This window comes from Trachemys scripta, chromosome 5 (genome assembly GCF_013100865.1).
Source record: "Trachemys scripta elegans isolate TJP31775 chromosome 5, CAS_Tse_1.0, whole genome shotgun sequence".
Lineage (NCBI taxonomy): Eukaryota > Metazoa > Chordata > Testudines > Emydidae > Trachemys > Trachemys scripta.
Genome location: NC_048302.1, coordinates 7,047,312 through 7,072,326, shown reverse-complemented (window position 1 = coordinate 7,072,326; position 25,015 = coordinate 7,047,312). Strand labels below are relative to the sequence as shown.

General features: G+C 46.1%; 1 protein-coding gene across 17 annotated transcripts in view; it reads left to right on the top strand.

Annotated features, from left to right (window-relative positions):
• Positions 1-25,015, top strand: part of EPHA5 (EPH receptor A5) — a 323,509-nt gene that overhangs the window by 112,960 nt on the left and 185,534 nt on the right. For 16 of the 17 annotated variants that reach the window (XM_034771961.1, XM_034771956.1, XM_034771968.1 and 13 more), the window contains exon 3: positions 6,972-7,307. The exons of the other annotated variant lie outside the window; for it this stretch is intronic. In XM_034771961.1, the coding sequence (XP_034627852.1) occupies positions 6,972-7,307 (336 nt within the window). The remainder of the gene's footprint in view (positions 1-6,971; positions 7,308-25,015) is intronic. 17 annotated transcript variants of the gene reach the window in all.

Genomic DNA, 25,015 nt, shown 5'->3' with positions numbered 1-25,015 from the left:
GCCGGGGGCCAGGCCGGCGGTGCTGAGCCAGGGGCCAGGCCGGGGGTCGATGCTGAGCCGGGGGCCGGGGCTGGGCCGGCGGTGCTGGGCCGGCGGTGCTGGGCCGGGGGCTGGAGCCAGGCCGGCGGTGTTCGGCCAGGGGCCGGGGCTGGGCCGGCGGTGCTGGGCCGGGCCGGCAGTGCTGGGCGGGCCGGGGGTGCTCGGCCGGGGGCTGGCCCGGGGCCGGCACCCCAGGGACTGAGCCGAGCCAGGCTGGAGATGCCGGGGCCGGGGCCGGAGGGAGCTGCTCGGTTGGGGGGGCCAGACTGGGCCGCGCCTCCTCCCCCCCCCCGCTTTCCCGGTGCCCTCCTTCGGGCTTCCCTTGAATAAAAGGTTCGCGGGAAGCAGGGGAGGGGGCAGAGTTGGGTGGGGGACTTGGGAGAGGGGGGGGAGTGGGGGCGGGGCCGGGGGTGGGGCTGGGGCCCCTTGGAGTGTCCTCTTTTTGGACACTCAAAATATGGTAACCCTAACTTAGTGTCACGAGTTATTCTATTTCCCAATAGTCAGCTTGAGCAACCAGAGAAATAATAAGGTGTCCAGCACTCCTAGCTACTTCGGGATAGTGATATTGGTGGGAGTTACTGACTGTCCAAAGCTACCACAAAGAAAGAAACCATATGTCCATGATGTTCAGTGGATGGGGAGGTGAATATTGTAGGGGGAGAAATAACAAGCAGGTTGGTATGTTGGGATGTGGAGACAGAGAAGAGGGAGAGGGCAAATGATAGTTTTCAATCACTCTTTTCCCCACAAAGTATGAAGCTACCCTTTCATCTGCAGCTCGTAGACCTGTAGCTGTATCTTGTCCACTTCCTCTTCTAAATACTTCGACCCTGGTCCTGCAAAGACATACACTTACACACATGCATAACCTCACACTGTCCCACTGAAGTCAGCTTACCACAGTGCATAAGGTTAGGAATGTGCACACATCTTTGCAGGATGAGGACCTTCACTGGGGACTGGGTTTTATAGGATGTTATAGTAGAAAGGGAGTTGAAAGGAACTGAAAAAGTAACTGAGCTTCTATGGATGGGAACGGGCAGGCAGAAGTGACCCTCAGAGATGGAAGAGAGGTAATAAAGAGCCAATATATTCAGAAGAGCTGGGACAAGGTGAAGAAGGAGCTTCCGCTCTCCATTTTTCTCTTCTCCTTCTACTAGGGACTGTTTTCAGCAGTAGAAGGTTAGATGTCATCATGGCCTTCGAACAGCTGTGCACCAATCATCACCCTACTGATATATACCGTGTCACCGTGGTTATTTGACTAGCACCCTCGCTGCAGAAAACAGGACAGGGCAGCAGTTCCCAGGGCAGGTTCTAAGATAAGCCAGACAAATTGAGAGAAGCACCTTGGGAGAGAGGTGCTAGGGGCTGCGGGGAGAAGTGGGAATAAGTAAGGACCCAGGGTGGGGGCACCAAGAGTGACTGCTTCCTGTCCATGTCTCCCAATGAACCCTGCTGCCCTTTCTGGCTACTTCCAATTCACCCTGGGTTTTGGCCCCGATCCTGTCAGCTGTTGCACTCCGATGAGTCCCTTTGCCTCCAGGGGGCGCCACACACTGAAAGGGATGGCTCACGCAGAACAGCAGGAGGATCAGGGAGCACTGAATGTCTCTCTGTTTGGTTTTCACAGTAGAAGGTGACTTGAAACGTGCTGCTCTCTTGAAAGGGCCGTGCGACTCCAGGGGAGAAAGGGGGAAACTCACATCGTTTGTGATAAGCAATGCTGTGTAAAGGTCATAGACAGATAGATGGAAGAAGAGGCCAGCTAGTGAAGTCCTGGTGTGGTCGGGGTGGGGGGGAAGGGGAGAAAAAATATCTTTTAAAATAAAGACATTCCAAACATAGATAAAAAGCTAGTTAGACACCTGGGCCGGTTCGCAAAGGAGCTTCAGGCAAGTTAGCTGCCCAGCTTCGATTGCAAGTCAGTGGCCAGTGAGTGGCTAATTCCCTTGGGTTTGTGTGACAAGCCCAGCTGTATAGTGGAAGAGTACATATGTTAAATAGGTCCTATTTTGCCAGCAGAATAAGGCATGCCAGGATGTTCATTAGTAGGGTTTGGGGGTATTTCTTGGGCAGATGAAAGTTACAACACCCATAATTTGCAATAAACCCCCTACCAATACACACGAATTTGTGGCTCATTGCTGTAGTGTGAGGACACAGATACAAAGAACTGGGCCTTAAGCAGCAACTAGAGAACTCTGTCACCAGGAAGTTCCCACCTTTTTTTTAAGCTCCTTGCTGCAACATATCCTGGTCCTCTCTGGTGAAACTGTGGAACTCAATGGCCACTCCACAGTTACATACAGGAAAAAAAAATCCTGCGTCATGATTGATTGATTGACAAGAGTCATTTGTTAGAACCACTAAGTTTCTGTTGTTTACTTCTTTAGGATTTCTCAGTGGTTTGAGCATTGGCCTCCTAAAGCCAGGGCTGTGAGTTCAATCCTTCAGGGAGCTATTTAGGGATCTGGGGCAACAAAAAAACTTGTTAGGGACAGTACTTGGTCCTGCTAGTGAAAGCAGGGGACTGGACTTGGTGACCTTCCAGTTCTATGAGATAGGTGTATCTCCATATATTTTTATCAAAATGTAGGGCTGGAAGAGACCTCGAGAGGTCATCTAGTCCTGCCCTCTGCACTCATCTACTTGAAATCTAGTAAAAGTAGGGTGACCAGATAGCAAGTGTGAAAAATCGGGACAGGGGGTGGGGGGGTAACAGGAGCCTATATAAGAAAAAGACCCAAAAATCAGGACTGTCCCTATAAAATCATGACATCTGGTCACCCTAAGTAAAAGGGATCTTAAAATTAATTTTAAGTATTACATTGCCAAGTCTCCCTGCCAGTATTTATGGTTTTATAATGAAGCTTTCCTGACTTTTTTCAAAATGCTTGTCAGTTCCATGTTGCTATGTGAAAGACCCACACAAACAGGGGAAACTGATTAACTCCGTAAAAGCGAAACAGAAACTGACCATATATGAAGAGCTGTCAAATGCTCAAAGGAATAACAAAAAAGGAGTCAAGAAAGATGTTTTGTTCTTTAATTTCTTTAAGTTCTAGTTTCTTAGAACTGGAATTTGTAACAATAAGTAATATATTTTTTAATGTGATTTTAAAATTGATGATGCCCCGTTAAATTTTGGAAAAATTTTCTCAGTCAAACTCAGTGTCTTTTTCTCAGAGAATGTTGTGAAAATTATTATTCAATTCCCAGAAGATAAATAGCTTTCAAAAATAAAATGATACCTTTCTTTCCTCTTTGGGACATCAATTTAAAAGGAAAGAAAAATAAAAAAAAACAGATAAACTTTTGAAATTTATGGCCACAGAGCGGAGAAGTTTTCAAATGGTATAAAATGTAACATACGACAGAAGTTTCTGATGAGAACATTTCAGGGAATATTTTGCCCTCAGGAAAAAAAATCACAATTCCCTTTAATGTGCGTTGTGATTAAGTATCAGAAGGCAGAATTTGTCTCTGAGAATATATTTTAAAAAACACACACATTGATTTACTATTTCAGATTTATTGTCCATGAAAGAAAATATGGACTTGTCTTCAGCCAGTTTCCTTTTGAGTCAGTAAATCATGATCTAGGGTGGGTAAGTCAGTATCTGCTTAATATACAAATTAGCTATCTTTTTTTATTATGGTTATTTCAGTAAACTAACTTCTTTGTCCCTGACAAAGAGAGGTCATAAATAAAAATGTACCATCTGAGCAGATATCAGGTTCCCTGTCCTCAGAAAATAAAATAGCAGTTTGTTCTCATCACTGTGATTTTTTTCCAAGTTTTAGTGGAGCAGTTTCAAGATTCTTTGTTAGATTTCTCCAAACTACTAAAGACCATTCATAGAGCCCCTTTGAGAATGCAAATTTTATGGGTTATGGAGTGCCGCTGACTTCAAAGCATTGCTATTGAAATTGATGGTTTTAAGCCTTCAAGAAGAGCACCTGACTCTTCTGTAGAGAGGGAGTAAAAACCTCTGGCAACTTTAGTAAAGTAATAATTTACCTCCTGTTAAAGACACATTGTCCAATAAGTGTTTCTTGTGCTTGACTCCCCCCTCCCCCACCCCACATTCCTCCTTAGTTTCCTAGTATAGGTAAAGAGTCATCCCATAGTGGAAAGAAAAACTGGGCAATTTAATTTCAAAAGTACTTGTGTGCAATGCATTTAACTCAGCACAACTCCAGGCCTGAATTTCTGTAGCTTCCCTTGTGTCGGTCTGACGGGGCTGAAAGTTCTTTTAACTGTTCATGTGCTGTTCTGCCATTAGCTAAATCATGCTGGATGCCCGTGGGGTAGTTTGTGAGCATTAAAGTGGAATCCATAAAGATTCTCAGATACTTTTTGGGAAGCCCTCACTGCCAATTGCCACAGTTTGTGTGAGTTTCCTTCTTTGCATCGGTTTAACTTTTGTTTTCCGGTTTGAATAATATGCAATAGTTATCATTAGAATGACTGTCGTTCATATGCATGAAAACTCCCTTTGGCTACAGTAGGAGTTGCACATATGCTGCAATTCATTCCTTACGCTTCTGTCCTGCAAAGACTTGAGCACATGCTTTATTTTAAGCATGCCATTGGCTTAAATGGGACCACTCATGTGCTTAAAGCTATGTGTGTGCGTAAACATTTGCAGGATTCGGTTCTTACTGGCCTCTTCAACTCCCCCTCTTTGGACTTTGAGAGCAGACACACAAAGACAAATTTTCATCAATGGCTCCTTCAATTGAATGCACAAATAGGTGCTTAGGCGCTCAAGTACCTGTCTGTGTGTGCAGTTAAGGCAGTCTGTTTTAAAAACGGGATCCACAGAATTGAATATATCACTCCGAAAAAGTTGCACTTTCCTAAGCCATTCTTTTTGTTTTAATTGGACATCAAGGGTTGAGTTTCTCTTAGAATTGGCTAAAATGTCATCTCCTAGGAGAATCCGAGCAGCTGGAGCTGAAATAGTGCACATGCTGCAAATTGCTACAAGGTTTCACAATGAGTTTTATCAATTTTACAGACATCAAAAAGAAAATAGGAAAAAGTAGCTAGGGGGAAGTTTATTGTTTACAAAATAATTGCAATTTCACAAAATTACCTATTTTAAATATTTCAATGTGCTTAATTATAGCCATATGACTAGAATCACACAGAGTCGGGAAATGTAGTTAAATAAATATGCATACACTTCTGGGGAGAGGAGGAGGCACGTTGGAGCTGGCTTTCAAGGAGGTATTCACGGATTTTAGCACCTATGGGAATTTTGCACCCAGTTTCCATTCAGACTGAATGCGAGTGAGTTAGGTGCCTAACTCCCTTAGGCTTTTGACAATCCCAGTGACACCATGACTCAAAACCAGCGAAACTCTTTAATAAATGTCCCTTTCTTCCTCCTGCATCACAATGCAGTCAGGATACAATGTGCAGATCCGTTGTGAAGATCACCAACATGTTGTATGCTACTGCTATCCTTCTGTACAAAATTATCCTTTCACATCACATCAGAGGAGAATTTTGTCCTCAGTCTCCAAGGCGAATTTATACAAAAATATTTCCTAAAACACGGTTTGGCTGGTATTTTTTCCCCTCCAAAATCATTATCTGTTGACAACTCAGAGAGATTAATAGGATTTGAAAAAGAAAATTTGATCTTGCGATTGTTATAACCTGGCCAGAAAAGGGCCATATGTCCTGCGATTCATGCATTTCCCTGAGCCCATGTGTGACAGTCCCATTGACTTCACTGGGAGTTCCACCAGAGAGTGTAGCCAAGATTTTCATAAGTAACTAGGGATTTGGGATGGCTCAATTTTCAGATGTCCCACTTGATCCCCCGGAAAGGGGTCTGATTTTCAGAGGGCACATGCCCAGCACTTTCTACCAATTGGCATCTCTGAGGGTTTCTCAAGCCGGACACCCAAAAATGGAGGCATCCAGAATCATTCGTCACTTTTGAAAATCTTGGCTTGAATGTCTGATGTGGCCCATGGCAAAGAAGTTTGAGCACCCTTCCCCGGGCTGGGCAGACATCCTAAGCATGGACACTCTGCAAAATAAGAAACTGGAGAGTAGCCGTTCAAACATCTTAACATGCAACGCTTTGTCGAGGCAGAGGAAAAGGCTGCTGTTTAGTACATGGACGCAGTAATATCACTTACAATCGGTGTCGGATATTTCTTCGGTACGTGTTATTCTCCAGGCTCTGGAGCTAGACCCACAAAGGGTCTGTCTACACTGCAGCTGGACGTGTTCTTCACAGCTCGGCTTGACGTACATGTGCTGGCTGTGATGGAGCTAGTGCACCACAATCAGCAGCGTGCACATGGAGACACGGACAGCGCAACGGGCTAGCCGCCCAAGTACAAGCCCGTCCGAGGTCTGCATTCAGGCAGCTAGTCTGAGCCACTTCCCATGCTGTCGCCACCCCGCTGCTATATTTAGCAGGGTCATCAAGCAGAGCTAGTGGGTCTGTCTCTCCCCGAGCTGGGAATTCCAGCTCCCAGCTGCCGTGCAGACGTACCTTTAGGGTGAAACCTTGACCCCACTGAAATCAATGGCAAAACCCTCATTGACTTCAATGGGACCAGGATTTCAGCCTTGATGGCTGCTCCCTTGCCCTCTTGGTTGGCAGGGGCTTGGAGCACATCCAAGGGAACACGCTTGGTAGGATACTCCTCCCTGTCTTCCTGGATCAGATGGGTGGGTGGGTCCCAACACGCACACTTCAAAGCGAGGAGGGACAGCTAAGAGTGACCCCCCATTGCCCTGCCGGTCCTTCAGCTGCTGCTGTGCATTGGCTCTGTGTGCTCCATGGCACGCGAACAGTGCAGCCCCTCTTTTCAGCCTAGAGAGTAGCGCAGAGCAGGATGGACGAGAATGCTATTTTCACCCTGTGTTTTTCTCACTTTACTTTACAAACCAGGACCCCCCTCAGCTCCTCGGAATGCCATCTCAAATGTTAACGAGACTAGTGTCTTCCTGGAATGGATTCCCCCGGCTGACACCGGTGGAAGGAAAGATGTGTCTTATTATATTGCATGCAAGAAGTGCAGCTCCCACTCGGGGCTGTGTGAGGCGTGTGGCAGTCATGTCAGGTACCTCCCCCAGCAAATCGGCCTGAAAAACACCTCTGTCATGATGGTGGACCTGCTTGCTCATACAAACTATACCTTTGAAATTGAGGCAGTGAACGGAGTGTCCGACCAGAGCCCTGCAGCCCGGCAGTATGTGTCTGTAAATGTAACCACAAATCAGGCAGGTAAGTGGAACTTCAAAAGGGGCTAAGATTCTGGGGTGGGGAGGGCCCTGGCCATTCTGTGGGGTGGAACTCCCATTGAAATAAGTGGAAGTAGCAAGACTGGGCCTTGAATCCTTTCCTATGCAGGCAGTTGTTGTGTCCCCCCCCCCCATTTCACAGTATAATTATTGCAGCCTTGGAACAGCAGGAATGTTCCCTCTCAGCAGGGTGCATTTTGGTCGGGTTTTTTTGGTTTTAATTAAACATGGAGCATCCTTCATAGCTTAACATTTCCACGTCTTCACCCACTAAAACAAGAGCCACACAATTGTCTCCCTTATTGGCAGAGGGACAACGTAGCGAGAGCCTTTAGATTTCAGGTGTAGTGCAGTTTAAATGGACTCACTGGTTTAGCAAATGGCTAATTGATCTTGGAGCGGAAGTGAAAAGACGGGGGCTGTCCCATTGCCCCGTTAGCAGCGCAGTGAGAAACTGAACGGATTCGGGATGGGGAGGTGTTGCTGGCTCAGGTCAGGGATGTCATTGCTCATTGTCTCATTTCAGTTTTGCATCGTGCAAATGAAGATAGTGGGGAACTTTCCCCCCTTACCCAGGGCTAGGCTCTGGGCACAGACAGGGAGCAGGGGGAATAAAGAGCCTGACCCACCTCGCACAGCCCATGTAAAGCCCAAGCAGATTTACATCGTTTGCACTCAGGGAGCCCAGACACGCCAAGGGGATCAAGGAAGGGGGAGCCCCGGTTATACCCCCTACACGGGATGCAGCCCCATGTGCACCCTTCTCTGCATCTCACACACCCTGGTAGGCATTGTGCTCAGAGCCCTCAAAGGCCCTACCATGTTCTGCCTCTCTTCACTCTCCCTCCCTTAAACCTGCTGTATTGCAAATGATCTTCCTTCCTGGAGGGCTGACTGTGGAACCCATGCAGTCGGCTTCCTGCACCTGCCAGGAACATGAGGGGCTCCTTCCTGCAAGGGCTTAGTACTCTCTCCTCAAGCACAGCCGGCTAGTGGCATTTGGGAGCATGGGCCCAGCCTTAAGAGCCAAACTCAGAGCTCTCGCAAATACAGTGCATTGCTCTGCCGCCGGATTCCCAAGCCAGCCTTTCCTGCTCCTTTGAAAGGAAATGCTCTTACCGGAGAAATCTGGCACGAGCTACCGAGTGGCAGACAGATTTCAGAGTCCTGGCTGCAAAGCAGAAGGACGCTAGGCTGAGCGGGATTGAATTTCATTAGAACAGCACAGGTACACGTTTGAAGGTTCAGCAGCCACCCGAGAGGCCATTGATGTGTTGTAACTAATCAAGTCCGTGCCCCGGTAATTAATTTGGATTGCTGATGTGTCAGGCAAAGCATGCGAATGTCTCTCGAGGAGAGGAAATAAAAGCACTGTTGGGTTACTGATCACTGCTGATTGACGTGGCAGGAAGCCTTCAAGGGTAGCACTGGCAGATGTCAGCATGACACCTGCAAAAACACCTGTTTAATTCAAATAAACAAGTGTCATGGCCCTTAATGAAGTTTACCATTGTCCCCATCACAAAGGCTGCTGCCAGCAGGTCTCCTCTTGGACGAAATAGGTTATTGGGTTGACTTTAGCATTTCATAAACAGCAGTGGAGGTTTCCCTGATGCGCTGAGCTAAAGGCACATAAAGATCAATAAATGTAGCGGTAGATGAGAAGATCAGATATGGACGATCACCACTTTCTGTAAAGAAAGACTTCCACCTTGTGAATTATGCCCAAATCTCCCACTAGTTGTATTAGGAGTTATATGCATTGCTGACTCTCTGTGCACTGAGATAAGAATGTACCCACTGTACAGTTATTACCAGATCTTTGGTGGGGAAATCGTAGCCTGTTGGTTTGGGATGATAAATGCAGCTCGTGTCAAAAAATAATGGACGTTATAGCCCTGATTCCCCAGCGTGATATTCTGGATTTACGCCAGCATAACTGCATTGCGATCAGTGGAATCTCACTGTAGCAGAACTGGAGAAACATACTGGTAAATTGGGCCCTCTGTGTTTATTTCATTGTGCAGTCTTGAAGCGACAGCTTTATGCTTCCTCTGTTTGATTCAGTATGTGACGTTTGCACAATCCATTACGCATCCACATAGACATCCTACAGCCCTGTCCAAATTAAATAATAGAGCCAGGAGAATGCACTATTTATGGTTCAACCTTCAGTCCTTATTCAGAAGATGAGCAAGGGCTATTTGCATGAGCTAAAAGTTGCTGGATCTATATATCAAACATTCTCCTGAAAGAGCTTGGGAGTTTAGGTTGCTCCCTGCTGCTTTAGATACCATTAGATGTCAAAGGTTAAAGATCCTTTGCACTGGGAGATAGAGCTAGAGGGGGAGATTTTACAAGTGGGAATTACTCACCTTGACTTCCCATGGGAATTGGACATCTGACTGCTTTGTGCCTTTGAAAAGGAGATGTGTACACATAGGAGCCTGTAGTCGTCTTTCCCATCACGCCCCCACCACCACAACTGCAGTATACCAGCAACTCACCCCGAGATCGAAAATGTGTGACCCACCCAGAGAGGCTGTAGGCTTTATACACCTCCAGCTCCCAGTGAACTCAGTGAGAGTTCTCTGTGCTTTAAGATGGCATGGTTGGACACAGTCAGAGATCAAGGGCCTCATTCTCCATTCTATGACACCCATTGCATGCCACTATGGAACTCTGCTTGCATACAACGGGTGGAGTGGGTGAGAGAATCAGACTTCTACTGGGTTGGTATAAGGACTGAACTGGAGGAAAAAAGAACCCTTGCTAGAAGAAATACTGGCCCAGGGAAATTAAAAATGGCATGTCATGTTGATAGATACTTACTAAGCAGCATCGCAGATGGATTGCCTGGTGTTGTCCTTTCATTTTTGCTTTGTCAATCCCAAGACCTTGCTAATTTCAGAACTTGAAAAAAATGCACAAACAGCAGGATATTGGCCACACCAGATGTTTTTTATATATGAAACCTTTGGCAACATACAGTGTGTATCTGGTTTTGGGTTCCTGTAGGGATTGTTTCCTGAAAAAATTGTTTGTTTCTTAAGTCATTTCTCTCTCTCTCTCTCTCTCTCTCTCTTTTTTTTTTTTTTAAACTGGCACCAGTAGTCAGTCTAGCATTTTCAGACTGATGTAATTTTTCTTTCTGACTGCAAGACATGTGTGAACCGTCTCGATTCAAAATTAGATTTGTTAGTACAACAAGAAGAATAGCTCGTTCTGTGTGCAAGATGAAAAAAATATTACAGTAAACTGGGAGATGAAACTGATTAGCTAACTCTGGCTGATCAGTGTATGGAATCCAATAATGATTTTCTGCTGAAGAAGTTGAGTGATTAAATGATTAATTTATGACTGTCTATCAGTATGAAAAACATTGTCACAAACACAATACCATTGCAGCCTCTAGGAGGAGGATAATAAAGGATCGTGCTTTCATGAAACTGTTTATAAGAACTAGGATGACCAGATAGCATGTGAGAAAAATCGGGATGGGGGTGGGGGGTAATAGGAGCCCATATAAAAGAAAGCCCCAAATATCGGGACTGTCCCTATAAAATAGGGACATCTGGTCACCCTAATAAGAATTGCTGTACTGGGTCAGACCACTGGTCCGTCTCTGACAGTGGCCAGTACCAGAGCTTCAAGGGGAGTGTACAGAGCAGGGCCAGTGGAGTGATCAGAGCTTTAGGGTCACCCGGAGCATGAGGTTGCATCTCTGGCCATCTTGGCTAACAGTAATTGATGGAGATACCCTGCATAAACGCATCTAGTTCTTTTTTGAACCCTGTTATATTTTTGGCCATCATAACATCCAATGGCAATAAATTCCCCAGGTTAATTGCGCGTGGGGTGAAGAAGTACTTCCTCTTGTTTGTATTAAATCTGTTACCTATTAATGGTGGGAAAGGGTAAATAACACTTCTTCATTCACTTTTTCCACACCCTTCATGATTTTATAGACCTCTATCATATCTCCCCCCCCACACACACACTTAGCATCTCTTTTCTAAGCTTTAGTCTCTCCTCATATGGAAGCCATTCCATACCCTTGATCATCTTTGTTGTCTTTCTCTGAACCTTGTCCAGTTCTCCTATGTCTTTTTTGAGAGGGGGCAACGAGAACTGGACGCAGTATTCAAGGTGTGGGTGTATGGTGGATTTATAGAGTGGCAGGATGATATTTTCTGATTTATTTTCTATCCCTTTCCTAATAGTCCTTAACATTTGTTTACCCTTTTTGACTGCCGCTGCACATTCAGCTGAAGTTTTCAGAGAACCACCCACAATGACTCCAAGATCTCTTTCTTGAGGGGTAACGGCTCATTTAAACCCCACCATTTTACATGTATAGTTGGGATTATGCTTTCCAACGTGCATTACTTTGCATTTATCAACATTGAATGTCACCAGCCATTTTATTACTCAAACACCCAGTTTTGTGAGAACCTCCTATAACTCCTCACCGTCAGCTTTGGACTTAACTACACCTCTGCCTCGATAGAACGCTGTCCTCGGGAGCCCCGAAATCTTACAGCGTTATAGGTGAAACCGCGTTAGATCGAACTTGCTTTGATCCACCGGAGTGCGCAGCCCCCCCCGTCCACGGAGCACTGCTTTACCGCGTCATATCCAAATTCATGTTATATCGAGGTAGCGGTGTATATTGAATAATTTTGTATCATCTGCACACTTTGCCACCTCACTGTTCACTTCCTTTTCCAGATCACTAATGAATATGTTGACCAGCACTGGTTCAAGAGATTAAAAAATAGGAGCCTAAAATTAAGTTCTTAAATCCCTTTTTAGAGTCCTATAAAAAAGCCTGGTTTTCCAAAGTGCTGAGTACCAGCTGTCTCCCTTTTCCTGGTGCAGGCAGCAGAGGAAGAAGGAATGGAGGTGGCAGAGGACATTAACCATTCAAAGGGAACATGCAGGGTCAGAGGGGTAGAATCATAGAATATCAGGGTTGGAAGGGACCTCAGGAGGTCATCTAGTCCAACCCCCTGCTCAAAGCAGGACCAATATCCAGACAGATTTTTTGCCCCAGATCCCTAAATGGCCCCCTTAAGGATTGAACTCAGAACTGTGGGTTTAACAGGCCAATGCTCAAACCACTGAGCTATCCCCCCCACCCCCAAGGGCGAAGGATAATCTTTAAAAAGCAAACTGGGCCCAAAGTTAGTATTGAAGCACCTTAGGCCCAGACTTTTTATTTCCTGCAGTGCTCTGCCTCATCCTGTAGACGCCTTCTTCTAGAGTGGATGAGCTAGTCCTTCAGCAGGGGTCGGCACCACCATGTGGCATGACAGACACTTGATAAAATTACCGTCCTTAGTGATGGACATTGAGGGCTGGGGTGTCATTCAATTTTTGGAAAAATTACCATGGACCTCAACATTTTTACCACGGACTCTTGTGTCTGTGTACGGACACATTGCTGGCCCTGTCCTTCAGAGAACAGTCTTGTTCACTGCATAGCTCAGATCCATTCCCTGAGTGAGGCAGGGGTCTGGGGTGGGGGGGAAATGACTTGTGGTCGTGTAATTAAAGGTGGTGTCATAACGCATTTGCCCAAGCGTTTGAATTAAGGTTGCATGGACAGATTGTGCATCATGGATCTAGGTCAGCAGGATTTGTGCAGAGAAGATCTACAATCTACTATGAGTGTTCAGTGTTTTTAGTGAGAACCAAACTAGTATGGAGCCTGTGTATTTTTACTCCACGATGTGGGATTTTCTGGTGGGAGGGGTGTATCAGCATGGCTCTCCCGTAGGGGCTGGAGCTAGCTAGCCCTGATTACAGAATGAGCTATATCTGGGGAGATCAGGGGGATTGTCCCATAAGGAGCAGCAGAAGGCTATGATGAGGGGTGGGGGGGTGTTCAGGAAATGGTGGAGAGGCTACAGAGTGTGAAAGGTTCCTGCAGGGAAGACCCTGAGACCAAGGGAGCTGTGACACAGAAGAGCCGCTGTGAGCTGAAGGCTCCTGCTAGAGACCCCGACTGAAAGAAGCATTCGGGCTGGGAAGCCAGAACCAGACTGCTGAGGAAGCTTCAGCCAGGTAGAGCCTGGGAGTCCTGGGCCTAGTTCCTGCTGGAGACCCAAGGACTTGGGCCTGGAAACCAGAGGGGCCGAGGAAGGCTGAGCTCCAGCCAGGTAAAGCCGGAGAGACTTTGAGCTGGGACCTAGCTCAGGGAAAGGGTTGGGGGCCCCTTATCTGAATGGGGAGAGTGACTGAGCTGGGGTTGAGGCTGGAGGGTCAGTATGTAAAGACTCAATAAATGGGACCCCAGGAGGGGACTGTGGTAGTTACCTGTGGACTGTGAGGTAATCAGAGGCCCTGGGAGGAAATGGTAGCAGGGCACTGCAGAGGCACCCCTGGCCCTGTTACAGAGGGATATTTAAAGTTAGAAGAATTGCAACTAAAAGAAAACTAACCCGACCAGACTGCTGTATGAGAAGAATCCCTTTGCGCCAATTCAGAGAAATCAGAACCTCTTAACTCACTTTGAACTGGACGGTTCTCGCCCGTGCTGATTGTTTGCTATGGCAGTTGGGCAGTTGCTACAACACTTCGGTCCAAGCGCTCTAAGAGCCGGAATGTGCCTGACAAGCACTGCCCTGCAGAGGGACACCACCCCAATGGGTGTTTGGGGTTTGTTTGTGCCTCAGGGATGATGTATTGTCTTCCCCCAAACTCCCTGTGGCCCAGTCTGCAGGTTGCACTGTCGCCAGCTTGCTCACTGGGCAAGTTGGGAAGGGAGTGGGGCCACAGTCTGCTTTTTCTTTCCCCACTGACGTGTCTGACACCCCGCAGAGAGGAACAGCCCCTGTGCTCCCCTGAGTAGTTGTGGCTGCTTGTTACGCAAGCTGCACAAGACGAGAGGTTTCCTTGTTCTCCCGGCAGGTCTGTGTAAGGGCCAACCACCATGCAGTGCTAAGGCCCTGAGTGTATCCTACACACCCTCAGCTGTGCTGGTAGGTGTTTGCTGCTTGGGCCCTTGGGCAGGCTGGGCCAACTCAGATATAATTCCTCTGGATGGCTCTGGGGTGTCGCTTGCTTTAGAGAGGTTGCCCTGCCATCCTTTCCACAGGCTGCTTCTCACTCACGTTCCCGTCCCATCCTCCCCACTTCCAGCCTGGAAGCAGCGACTCCGTTCCCCAGCGAGGCTCTGGTGCATGGGTGCAAGAGCCGGAGGGTTGTTTTGGCGGCCTCCCTCCACCAATGCACCAACTCCAGGCTGGCCAAAGTGTCTTCTACAGCGGGTATAGCTGTAAAAGCTGCACCCAGCGCCATCTCCCTGTCCACAGACGCTGTGCAGTGCCCCTCAGTCAGCCAGTGCACTGAAAGGTGTGCTGCACCTGATTACAGGGTCCAACTTAGGGAATAATTCAGAGCACATCACTCTTTGAGAAATTAAGCCTCTTCCTTATTCACAAATGGTCTGAGGGCAGCTTATGATTGTCTCATGAATATTCATGCTGTGAAACGCTTTGGCAAATTGTCCCCACGGTGCATTCCTGGCCTGTGGATTGACCATGAGCAGTTAGTTGCCAGTTTTCTATGTATAAAATTCAGCTGTGCTGGGGCCTAACCCTGTAAGCTGTTACTCAACCGAGCAGCCCCCTGAAATCAGTGAAACTAATGGTGGGAGTAAGACTCTGATGACTAAGGTCTGGGAATATTAGGTCTTTGTTGAGTGATGACTGGTCAACGAGGTTATACTGTCTTTGTTCCCTGATGGAACAAATGTAACTCATGGCATCAGGTTTCAGCGTGAATACTCATGTTTGCAAGTTCAAAATTCGCTTTCCAAAAATAGTCTGTGTTGCTCACTGTTTCGGTGCACGTTCCTGGCTTGCGAGAATGTTCACAGAACGCAAACCCGAAAAGGGGTTGTGAGAACTGCTGTCATTAATTCATTTTGCTGCCCAAGCAAATATTGGGTGAAATTATTTTGAGTTCTTCACCAAGCTTTATGATTAAATAGCACAGTAACTATTAATCCTGATATCTGAGTCCCCCAAGGTCTTCTGCCTCCTCTGATCTTTGCACAAACAGAGCTATTGCCCTGAATTTTTATATAGAGACCTATCATTTGTGATATGTAGGATCAGGACTCCAGGCAGCTCACAGGTTTTGACATGCATACAGGGTGACAGGCACGCCCACCGTACATATGTTCACACACATGTTGACAGGGATCAACTAAAATGGCTTAAAATCATGCTTGCATTTATCACAGGTGGATTGTTACAAACTTCAAAGCTGTTTTTGTTGTCATGAAAACTCCATGCTTTTCTTTGGGAAGTTTTAATACCAGTACAATCAGTTATCCACTGGTAATGACCACTATTCAAGATGTTACTGACCAAAAAAAAGGAAAAATTAGAAAATTCCTGCTTGTGTTGGTGACAGCTTAGATGGACCTGTGACATCTGATCTTAATTGTTGTTCTGATTGTCCACTGTGTGACAATCCTACTTCAGACTGATTAGTTTGCTAACATAAAGTATAAGGCATATGGGATCGAATGTCTTTTTGGTCAGAACATGGAAAAGGTCAGAATGGTCATGGACAGAGGTGAAAGTAAGCCGGTATGGTCCGGTACGGCATACTGGCAAGAGCCGGTACGCCGGACCGGACCGGTTTCCGGCATACCGGAAGGGGCGGGGCCTCAACCAGAAGGGGCGTGGCCTCAACCGGAAGAGACGGTCCTTTAAATCCCTGGGCCCTTTAAATCTCCGCCAGAGCCCCAAGCCCCAGAGTAGCGGTGGCAGCCAGGAGCCCTCGGGGCTTCGTCGGTGATTTAAAGGACCCGGGCCTCTGCTGTGGTAGCAGCGGCCGGAGCCCTGGGCCCTTTAAATCGCTGCCCACGCTCCAGGGCTCCCAGCCGCCTCTGCAGTTGGTAGCTCCAGCAGTGATTTAAAGGGCCCGGGGCTCCCAGACGCTGCTACCACAGCAGAGCCCCGGGTCCTTTAAATCACCGACGGAGTCCCGAGGGCTCCCGGCTGCCACCGATACTCTGGGGATTGGGGGTCTGGCGGAGATTTAAAGGGCCCAGGGATTTAAAGGACCATCTCTTCCGGTTGAGGCCACGCCCCTTCTGGTTGAGGCCCCGCCTCCCCTGCTCAGGACTCCGGCGTACCAGTAAGTCCTTTAAGTTACTTTCCCCCCTGGTCATGGAAGATTGGAAATCCTATGTGCCCCATGTTTCAGCCTTATTTGGTATTGATTTCCCTTATCTGTAAGAAAGAAATAGAGAGCTTATTTACTCTTCATGCTTAGAAAGCCAGAGGATTTAACACATATTGAAAACTGCTGTTTAGTTACCTATTCAAACAATGAATTGCATTGGGCTAGTGGGTATGACTCAAATGAAAGGTTCTATCTATCTGGCATCGCATCGCAGTTATCACTTCCCAACTCAAGTAAATGAATGGTTCCTGTTTTTTTTTTTTTTTTAGTGTTATCCAAAGTTAAAGCCGATAAGTATCTTTGAAGATGGAGAAATTCTCATTATGATATAAATTAATCCTACAGCTTTCCCCGCCTCTTATCTGTGACACTGGCTGTATGTCTCCATGGTTTTTAACCTTTTGGAGGCTGCATTGCAAATACTGTATGTCTTCTAGTGATACTCTGGGAAGGTGCAGGGCATTATAAAGGAGGAATGTCTGTAGAAATATTCTCTATAGCTTCCATCAAACACTGTATCTAAGCACTTTTAGATAAATAGATTTGCAAGGTGAGATCTCTAGTGGGCTTCATGGAGTCTTCTGCTCTTCTCCTTTCCCTGGCAGAAGAAAATTCTTCTTAGAAATGTGCCAGCTTGTCATGGTCACACTGTAGTGGATCAGGATTTAACCACACCCAGCTGGATGCAATGTTAACACGACTGGCTCACCCGCAAGGACATGGCAGACATCAAGCCATCGGACTTGACTTTTCAACGTCATGTTGTAACATGACATGGCTTTGCAGTGACGAGAGATACTGAAAGGGTTGCATGTACTTTATTGATATTAATGGCTACATTTCTCCACCATTGTTAATGACAGGCAGTGGACATGCCGGCTTGAACACTTGCGAAGCACATTCTGGAATTAGGTCAGGTGTTCCAAAGCCCACGCTAGTCTTGAGCTTCAAAGCACCAAGCGGCACTTGAGGTCAGGCTGATAACAGGTTTGGCCTTGTGAGGGGGTGGAGGGACATATGCATGGTGGATTGGTAGGTCCCCACCAGCCTCCTGCTGCAGAAGTGGATGCTACTCTGAATCCGACTGTTCGGTCTTTATCACTTTGCGTTTTCAAAGCCGTTTTTTCAACAAAAAGATCTGTAGGCTTTTTGTACTTAACAAAAGCAGAGTTTCTCTTTTATGTTTCTAGTACCCCCTATCAGAGGGGCCTGAGACCATGGGCTTCTTGACACCCCAGTACTGGCTGTGGCTGCTTAATGGTGGAGAACAGGGCCACCCCAAGATACAGGAGAACCTGATTTTCTGTGATTTGTTTCTGCCCCTTTGAGGCCAGGATAGTGATGAGAACGGTGTCCTAGATGACGTGGATGGCCAAGTAGCCACATTAGCTGAGGGATCCGGCAGCCAGCACAGCCAATCTGGAAACCTGGCCAGGTCACGGCTGAGCACTGTGTCTTTCTCTGTCTGAAAAAGTATGAGCTGCAGGATCAACTGGGCTGCTGGCAAGAGTTCTGATCCTCTATCCCAACTCCAACAGCATAGACAGGGCAACGTGGCTGGAGAAAGAGGGAGTTTCAGCACGTTTATCCTTAGCTATTAGGCTTTTCTTGGCTCTGAACACCAACCCAGCACAGGTTGGCGAGGCACCTACAATGTACATCTTGTTATAATCTTATGTCAAAAACTGTGTGCTCTTGGAGTGCGTAGACACCGTGTAGAGGGCCGTAGCCCTGTGAAAATTATACTACATGGGGAAACGTGTTTGTAACGGTGATGAAGGCAGCATCCTCATCTCTGTGGGTGTATCTGTGTGCGCACACATGTCTAGTGAGTATATTTTCTGACTTTGCCACTGAAAAGCATCTAGGTGAAGTCCAGTAAAGTTCAGGGATGGCTCGCCTTGCATGCCTGAGTGTCTTCACTCAGCCTGGCAGGGAATTTCAAACAGGGAATCTTCTCTAAGCAGAGCGTATAGCATAAGCACTCTACCCAAAGGTCTCAGACAAGAAACGAGACCTGGATTTGCGTCTTGCTATGTCTTTAAATGCAACCACTCTTGCTCATTTCACCCACCACCAGGAAGTGGCAGTTGTTTCACCAGTGCTAGAATTGGTGGGGAAATGCTCTGTCCCTAGTAAAAGGGATGATATTCCCTTCCATTTTCACATCGTTTTTGTTTTCATTTCCCCCGCTTTTCTTTCATTTTAATAACAAGGCACAGTTGTGTGGCATAAACATCTCTAAGCCAACAGTGCTTTACGCTGATTTTTAAAAAAAGATGTTGAAGAAGGACTTTTCATCCAAATGAAAGTGTGCATTTATATTTAGGCAGAAACACCTGAGGGTTCCCGTTGGCTCAGTGGCTGGGTGTCTATCACTACAAAGAGCTGGGACTGATTCTTAAGTACACTAAAGTTCTTTCTCCCGTGCCGGGATGTAAAAGAGCTTTTCTGGAAAGGAGAAACAGACCCCGCTGTTAAATTCAGCGACAGTGTCCCTTCTAGTTTGGGCTGCACACTGGATGCAAATTGGTCAGAATTTAGGTGTAAATAACACTTACTTGGTTTGTAACTTTTCATTTTACTAGCTTATTGCTCCCCCTCCTCCCCCTTGTGACTAGGGTGACCAGACAGCAAGTGTGAAAAATTGGGATGGGGGTGGGGTGTAATAGGAGCCTGTATAAGAAAAAGACCCAAAAATCGGGACTGCCCCTATAAAACCGGGACATCTGGTCACCCTGTCTGTGACCCTGAAGAATTTCTGTTCTTTCTCTTTAATTTTCTTAGCTATATGAACAGAATATATTTTTTTAAAGTAGACTAATGGAGGAAGATGAAATAAATTACACAAAGATCCTTAAGGATGGAGCTCAGTTGTTGTGTTTTTCCAGCAATAATTTTGTTTTTCTTTTCCAATGAGAATGATATGGTCATTTACTCTTCGGATGGGATTTTCAGAAGCGCTCAGCATTGGCTTAATTGTTCCCATGGAGGTCAGTGGGAGTTTTCCCATTAACTTTAGTGAGAACAGTTACGGCAGCACGGAGTGCTTTTGAAAATAGCCTCCTGTCATCTTCACACTTTGCCTGTGGCTAGATCCGGCCTCACTGAAGATAATGGAAAGATTCTCATTGATGTCAGTGTTCTTAGGATCAAGCCCTTAGTCTTTGTGTTTTTTAAAGGGCGGGGGGAGGGGAGATATTTTCATTTATAGATTGAATTGTGCATGTTGATGTTTAACCTCAATGAACGCAGTTCATAAGCACATAGAATCACATATTCTTAAGCTGCGCACACAAACACATGCACAACAGAAATAGAAACATACATATATGAGGTAAAATCCTGACTCCATTGAAGTCAATGGCAAAACTCCCATTGACTTCAATGGGGCCAGGATTTCACTTGTGATTTTTATGAAGGCTCATCCTATATAATCAGAGGAATAGAGAACTGGAGGTACCGATTGTGTCAAACAAAGCCTAAAATCTAGCGACACACAAACAAACTGGTATATGGAATCACTTGCAATGCCTGTATCCATTCTGCACATAAAATCTTCATCACCAGCCATCCTATTCCTAAGTCGCATGTTTATCCCAGCCCAGATGGCTGGATGTCTGCTACCAAATGAATTATGGATCAGTTGAATATTTTATAGTTTTATTTATAACTCCCTCGTGGGTAATTGTTGCTTTCTCTTAGTTTGTTATCAGGCTTTCTATAATACTCAGAATGGTAGAAACATGTAATGCATTTCAACAGTAAAAGAATTCCTCGGAATGGGGGAACTTTCTCTCTGATCAGAATATTATCATCAGTTTAGATCATTTTTATTCTTACAGTAGGTGATTCTACGCACTCATTGATATATGAACACATTAAAGGATAAAATAAAAATGTTGCAGATATTTGCAGAAAGACTATTTAATTATGACATGAAATTAAAATGTCTTATTTATAGCTATAAATAAACACAGCATGTAACAAAAAAAAAAAAGACATTGAAGTTCCCATCCTTACAATTAGACGCTAGTGATTAGCTTCAATTTATGACTTAAATCCTGTTTGGTGCGATATTATATGAATTTTATTTCCTCTTTCCTCTCCTGCTAGTTGCTAGTTAAATCCCATGTTCCGTGAAGGAAGGAGTCTGACCTAAAGCCAAGTGAAGTCAATGACTTCCATTGACTTCAATGTCTTTTAGATCAGGCCTTAAATGAAGAGGCCCTAAGCCTGCAACTTGTTGCACATGGATGGACTCCTGTGTAGAACATGCTACCCCACTGAAATTAGTCAGGCTTTGCCCAGGCCTTAAAACTTGGTTTGTAACTCTTCTTTTTCCCAGCTTATTGCGCCATGCCTCTAACAACCACTCTCTCGCTTTCCCATAGTGCTGTATCCATCTCCGTTGCTGTGTCTTGTTTGAGCCCGGTATCAATCAGGGCACCACAGAAATGAGTAGAGTGATGGGTGGAAGTGGCAGGTACAAGAGTAGATTGCAGTTGACTTAGGAAAAATAGAAATATGCCATGTAGCTTTATGTACCATGTCCATGCAAAGTACATCCAAACCCTGATACGTTTGGTATGGCTGTAGCTTCTGTGATTGCATGTGGAATAGGAGACTAACCATGGCACCAGACTCTGTGTGCAGCCTGTGTGAACTCTGTCTCCCTCTGCTGGTGATGCTGCTCACAACGTATCAAACAGAGTATGGTCCTGATTCTGTGTAAGGTACCTAAGCACAAGCGTAACTTTCAGCACATGAGTAGCATTGACTTCAATGGAACTACTGACAGATTTAAAATTATGCATGTGCTTTAGTATCTTGTTGAATCAGGGACGAACTCTCCTGGTCGTTATCTACCATTTACTTTTTCCCACCAAGATACACTTAATTATTAAGAGTATTTTAGAGGGTTAGAAAAATGTTATTGGATGATCATTTATTTTCCTCCCTACTCTGACATTCCCTTTCTTGGGGAGTCACATTTCAGCTCGACTGTAAAGGTTTAAAGATGCCTGTTCCACAGAAGTACATTGATACTACAGTATACTTAAAAAACCTCAGCGAAGCAAAAAAGCAAACCTTCTGAAATACTGTTTGTGCCATTGGTATTTATCCGCGAGTTTCCAGCAAAGGATCAGTACAATGGGGGGGGGGGAGGGATAGCTCAGTGGTTTGAGCATTGGCCTGCTAAACCCAGGGTTGAGAGTTCAATCCTTGAGGGGACCACTTAGGGATCTGGGGCAAAATCAGTACTTGTCCCTGCTAGTGAAGGCAGGGTGCTGGACTTGATGACCTTTCAAGGTCCCTTCCAGTTCTAGGAGATAGGATATCTCCATTATTATTATTATAATGGATAAGCAGGTGCCAGTTAGTATTTTATTTGAACATGCTGCCCCTCATCCGTTCAACTGGAAGGCCTGAAACAAATCATTTCAAAGTTTGGAAAAATGGCAAAATGGGAAAGAGCCAGGAAACAAACAAGTATATTTCATTCACAGCTGCATTTCCACAGAGCATTGAGTACTATGTCTAGATCAGCTATGCCTACATCTGTACAGCTGAGATCAATGGGAATGCTCATGTGCGTAGCTAAGCAAGAGCTTTACTGGATCAGGTCAGAGCATGCAGCATCTTGCATGTTTGAGACAAATTTTACAGCTGGCTTTAAACAGGGTACAAGAAGAAGGGTTAAGACAGCCACCTGCTTCCCATGTAGATACACTTGTGTCCTTCCAGAGAGACAAGACAGCATGGCTGTGGGAATTACAGAAGGACTCAGCATTAGCCCCACCCTCAATTCTGTGGAAGCAATGGTAAACTTCCTGTTGACTTCAACGGGAGCAGAAATCCCACGCCAGCCACCAGATTTTCAAAGGTGCTTGCCCGCAACTGGGGCCAGATTTTCAGAAGAGATCAGCACCCAAACAGTGTCCCAGTGAGAGCTGCTGGGTGCTGAGAAAGTTTGAAAATCTGATCCCAGTTTTGATGCTGAACACTTGAAAATGTGGCCCTGAACTGTGTGGTGGAGTGGAGTGGAGGCTGCCTGCTCTCCCAGGCAGTTATACACCACAGAAGTATGTACACGTTAGCATGGTTTTGGTTTGCTCTCCTCTGTGCTGCGTAATGCAGAGCCCTGCGTCGTCTTTGGCAGAGAGAACCGAAGCTGCCATTGTGACGCTTCTTGGCGCACCCAGGGCTTTGAGTCACCTCCCTGCAGTGTGACGGAGGCTTGCTCTTGTCAGCTGGGTGTTCGCTCCCTCTCGCCACCAGCCTGTCAGCTGCTCAAGCGCTCTCCACTGGGCTATACCAGCCCTGCCTCTTGACAATAGATGTGCCCCAGCCCCCAGCTCCTTTCAGAGTGTTCCCCGGAGATACCCACAGAATCCCACATCCTACGTTCCCAAGGGAGCAACAGCCCCCAGTTTAACCGTAGTCCTCCACTCCTCTGTCACACGCAGCACGTGAGTTCAAATATAAGAAAACAAAAGGAAATCTGTTGGAGGAAAGAATAGTGATTCAAATAGAAACAAGTGAGTGATGGAAAACAAATGGTTACATCCAAAACAAAATCACAAACCACAACCTAGGTCCCACCCTTTCCTAGCTAAGGAAGTAGATTAATATCCCGAAGTTCAGTCTTTTTCCGCGTTTTCTAGCCCCAAGGAGCCAGGGCCCCCGGATCCTCCCTGCTGATTAGGTACCTCCTCAGTAGATGGCTGCACAGGGTCTTTTCCCACCCTTTGCCGTACTGAGTCAGTCTTTTGTCTCGATGCACCGATGGCAATCCCCTCGCTGCTCTGTTGTTCCTCTTCACTTCCAAGGGGTCTCGGTGCTCCTAGTTTTGTGCATAGTTTTCCACTGACTTCTGTGAGTTGGTGCAAAGGTGGACATGATGTGCTAGCCATGGAGGGAGTGACAACTCCCTCACACTTGCGTGGGCCATCGCTGAGTGTTATGATTCGCTAGTGACTCACTTTCACCCCATGAGCAGAAGGGCATAGTTTTCAATATAGTTACATTAGTCCTTCACTATTACCCGCACACACCTCTCACAATGATAACGAGTATTGGAAAGTTGCAGGCTTTCATCGGAGCTCTCATGCTGCCCTTTCTGAATAGAGATGGTCTTTTCTATTCTTGCATGGTGCAAGTGGTATATTAGGTGTAGTGAGTTTGTTATGTCTGAGCTAGGAGTTGCTGGTTGGCACCAGGCTCTGTGCCACGGCCTCAAAAGGAAAATCACAGGATTTTGATGGTGAATACCATGAAGCCGCAATGCAGGGCACTGGCAATGAAGCTGAATTCCTCCTCCTCTATACACACTTGTACCCATTAACAGGAATTTCCTTTCTTGCTGTGCCAGGTTGGTATTGGCATTGCTAAGACAGTCAACTTCACTGTCACTGCCTTCAAGGGAATTTGCATAGCAATTACTCATCTTGCCAGTTAAATATTTGGAAGAATATTTTTGCAAACACTATTGGAATTACATCTCCACTCAGTCGAGCTCGTGACTCATTCCAGCAGGTGAGAGCAGGGCGACTGCTCTAGTCGGTTTTCCTGAAAGAGACGAAAGGAGAGAATGTTGAAAGAACATAAAAGAAAGGATCTGGGCTTCCCCTGCCCCTTTTGGTCTCTGTGGCTTTTCAGGGCGCTACGTGAAACTTGTTAATAGTTCACATCTTTCCAACTGTTTCAAACCACGGATAGAAATGTGTGCTCGGCTGAGTGGATTATTAATTGCACTGACACCACAGTCATTTTTCATATTGTTAGCCCAGGTTGTTACCGTGGCCACGTCTGCACTTCCAGCCTCTCTCTCTGTCACGTCTAGGACTATATATTTTCCAAAAATATGCTCCTGCCTTGCGTATTTCAAACATGCCACTCTGTGCTTGGTTCAGTTCGAGTGTATTTGGGGATGCTTGCAAGGGGTAGCATTTAAGGGCCAGATTTCTGAAGGTATTTAGGCATTGCTGCCCCAACATTGCAATGCCTGATATAGGAGCCTAAATCTCTTTTTCAAATGGGGTTTAGGTGCTTAGGAGCCAAAATCCTATCGACAGTTGATGGGATTTAGGCTCCTAAGTGCATAAATCTTTTTGAAAATGAGATTTGGGCTCTTAAATTAGTGAGGTGTTTCAATGGCGAGCACAGCAATGCCTAAATACCATCAAAAACCTGGGCCTACGAGCATAAAACCAGAGAGCGAAACCACGTGTGCAGGCAAGGCGGGCCAGCCTTCTAATTAAGTAGTCAGAGGCATTTCCAGCATAGAGACACAAACTCTACTCTGAAACTCCGGTGACATATGCTGCCTCCTCCATAGCACCTCTACTAAAAAAACCCCACGTCAAGTAGCCACTGGTGATGTAAAGTATAGATCATACAGAACGAGGTGAATCAGGCTGAACACAGAGCAGACACATTGTTTCCAGGTCTGATCCACTGGCACATGTTATATATTTGAGC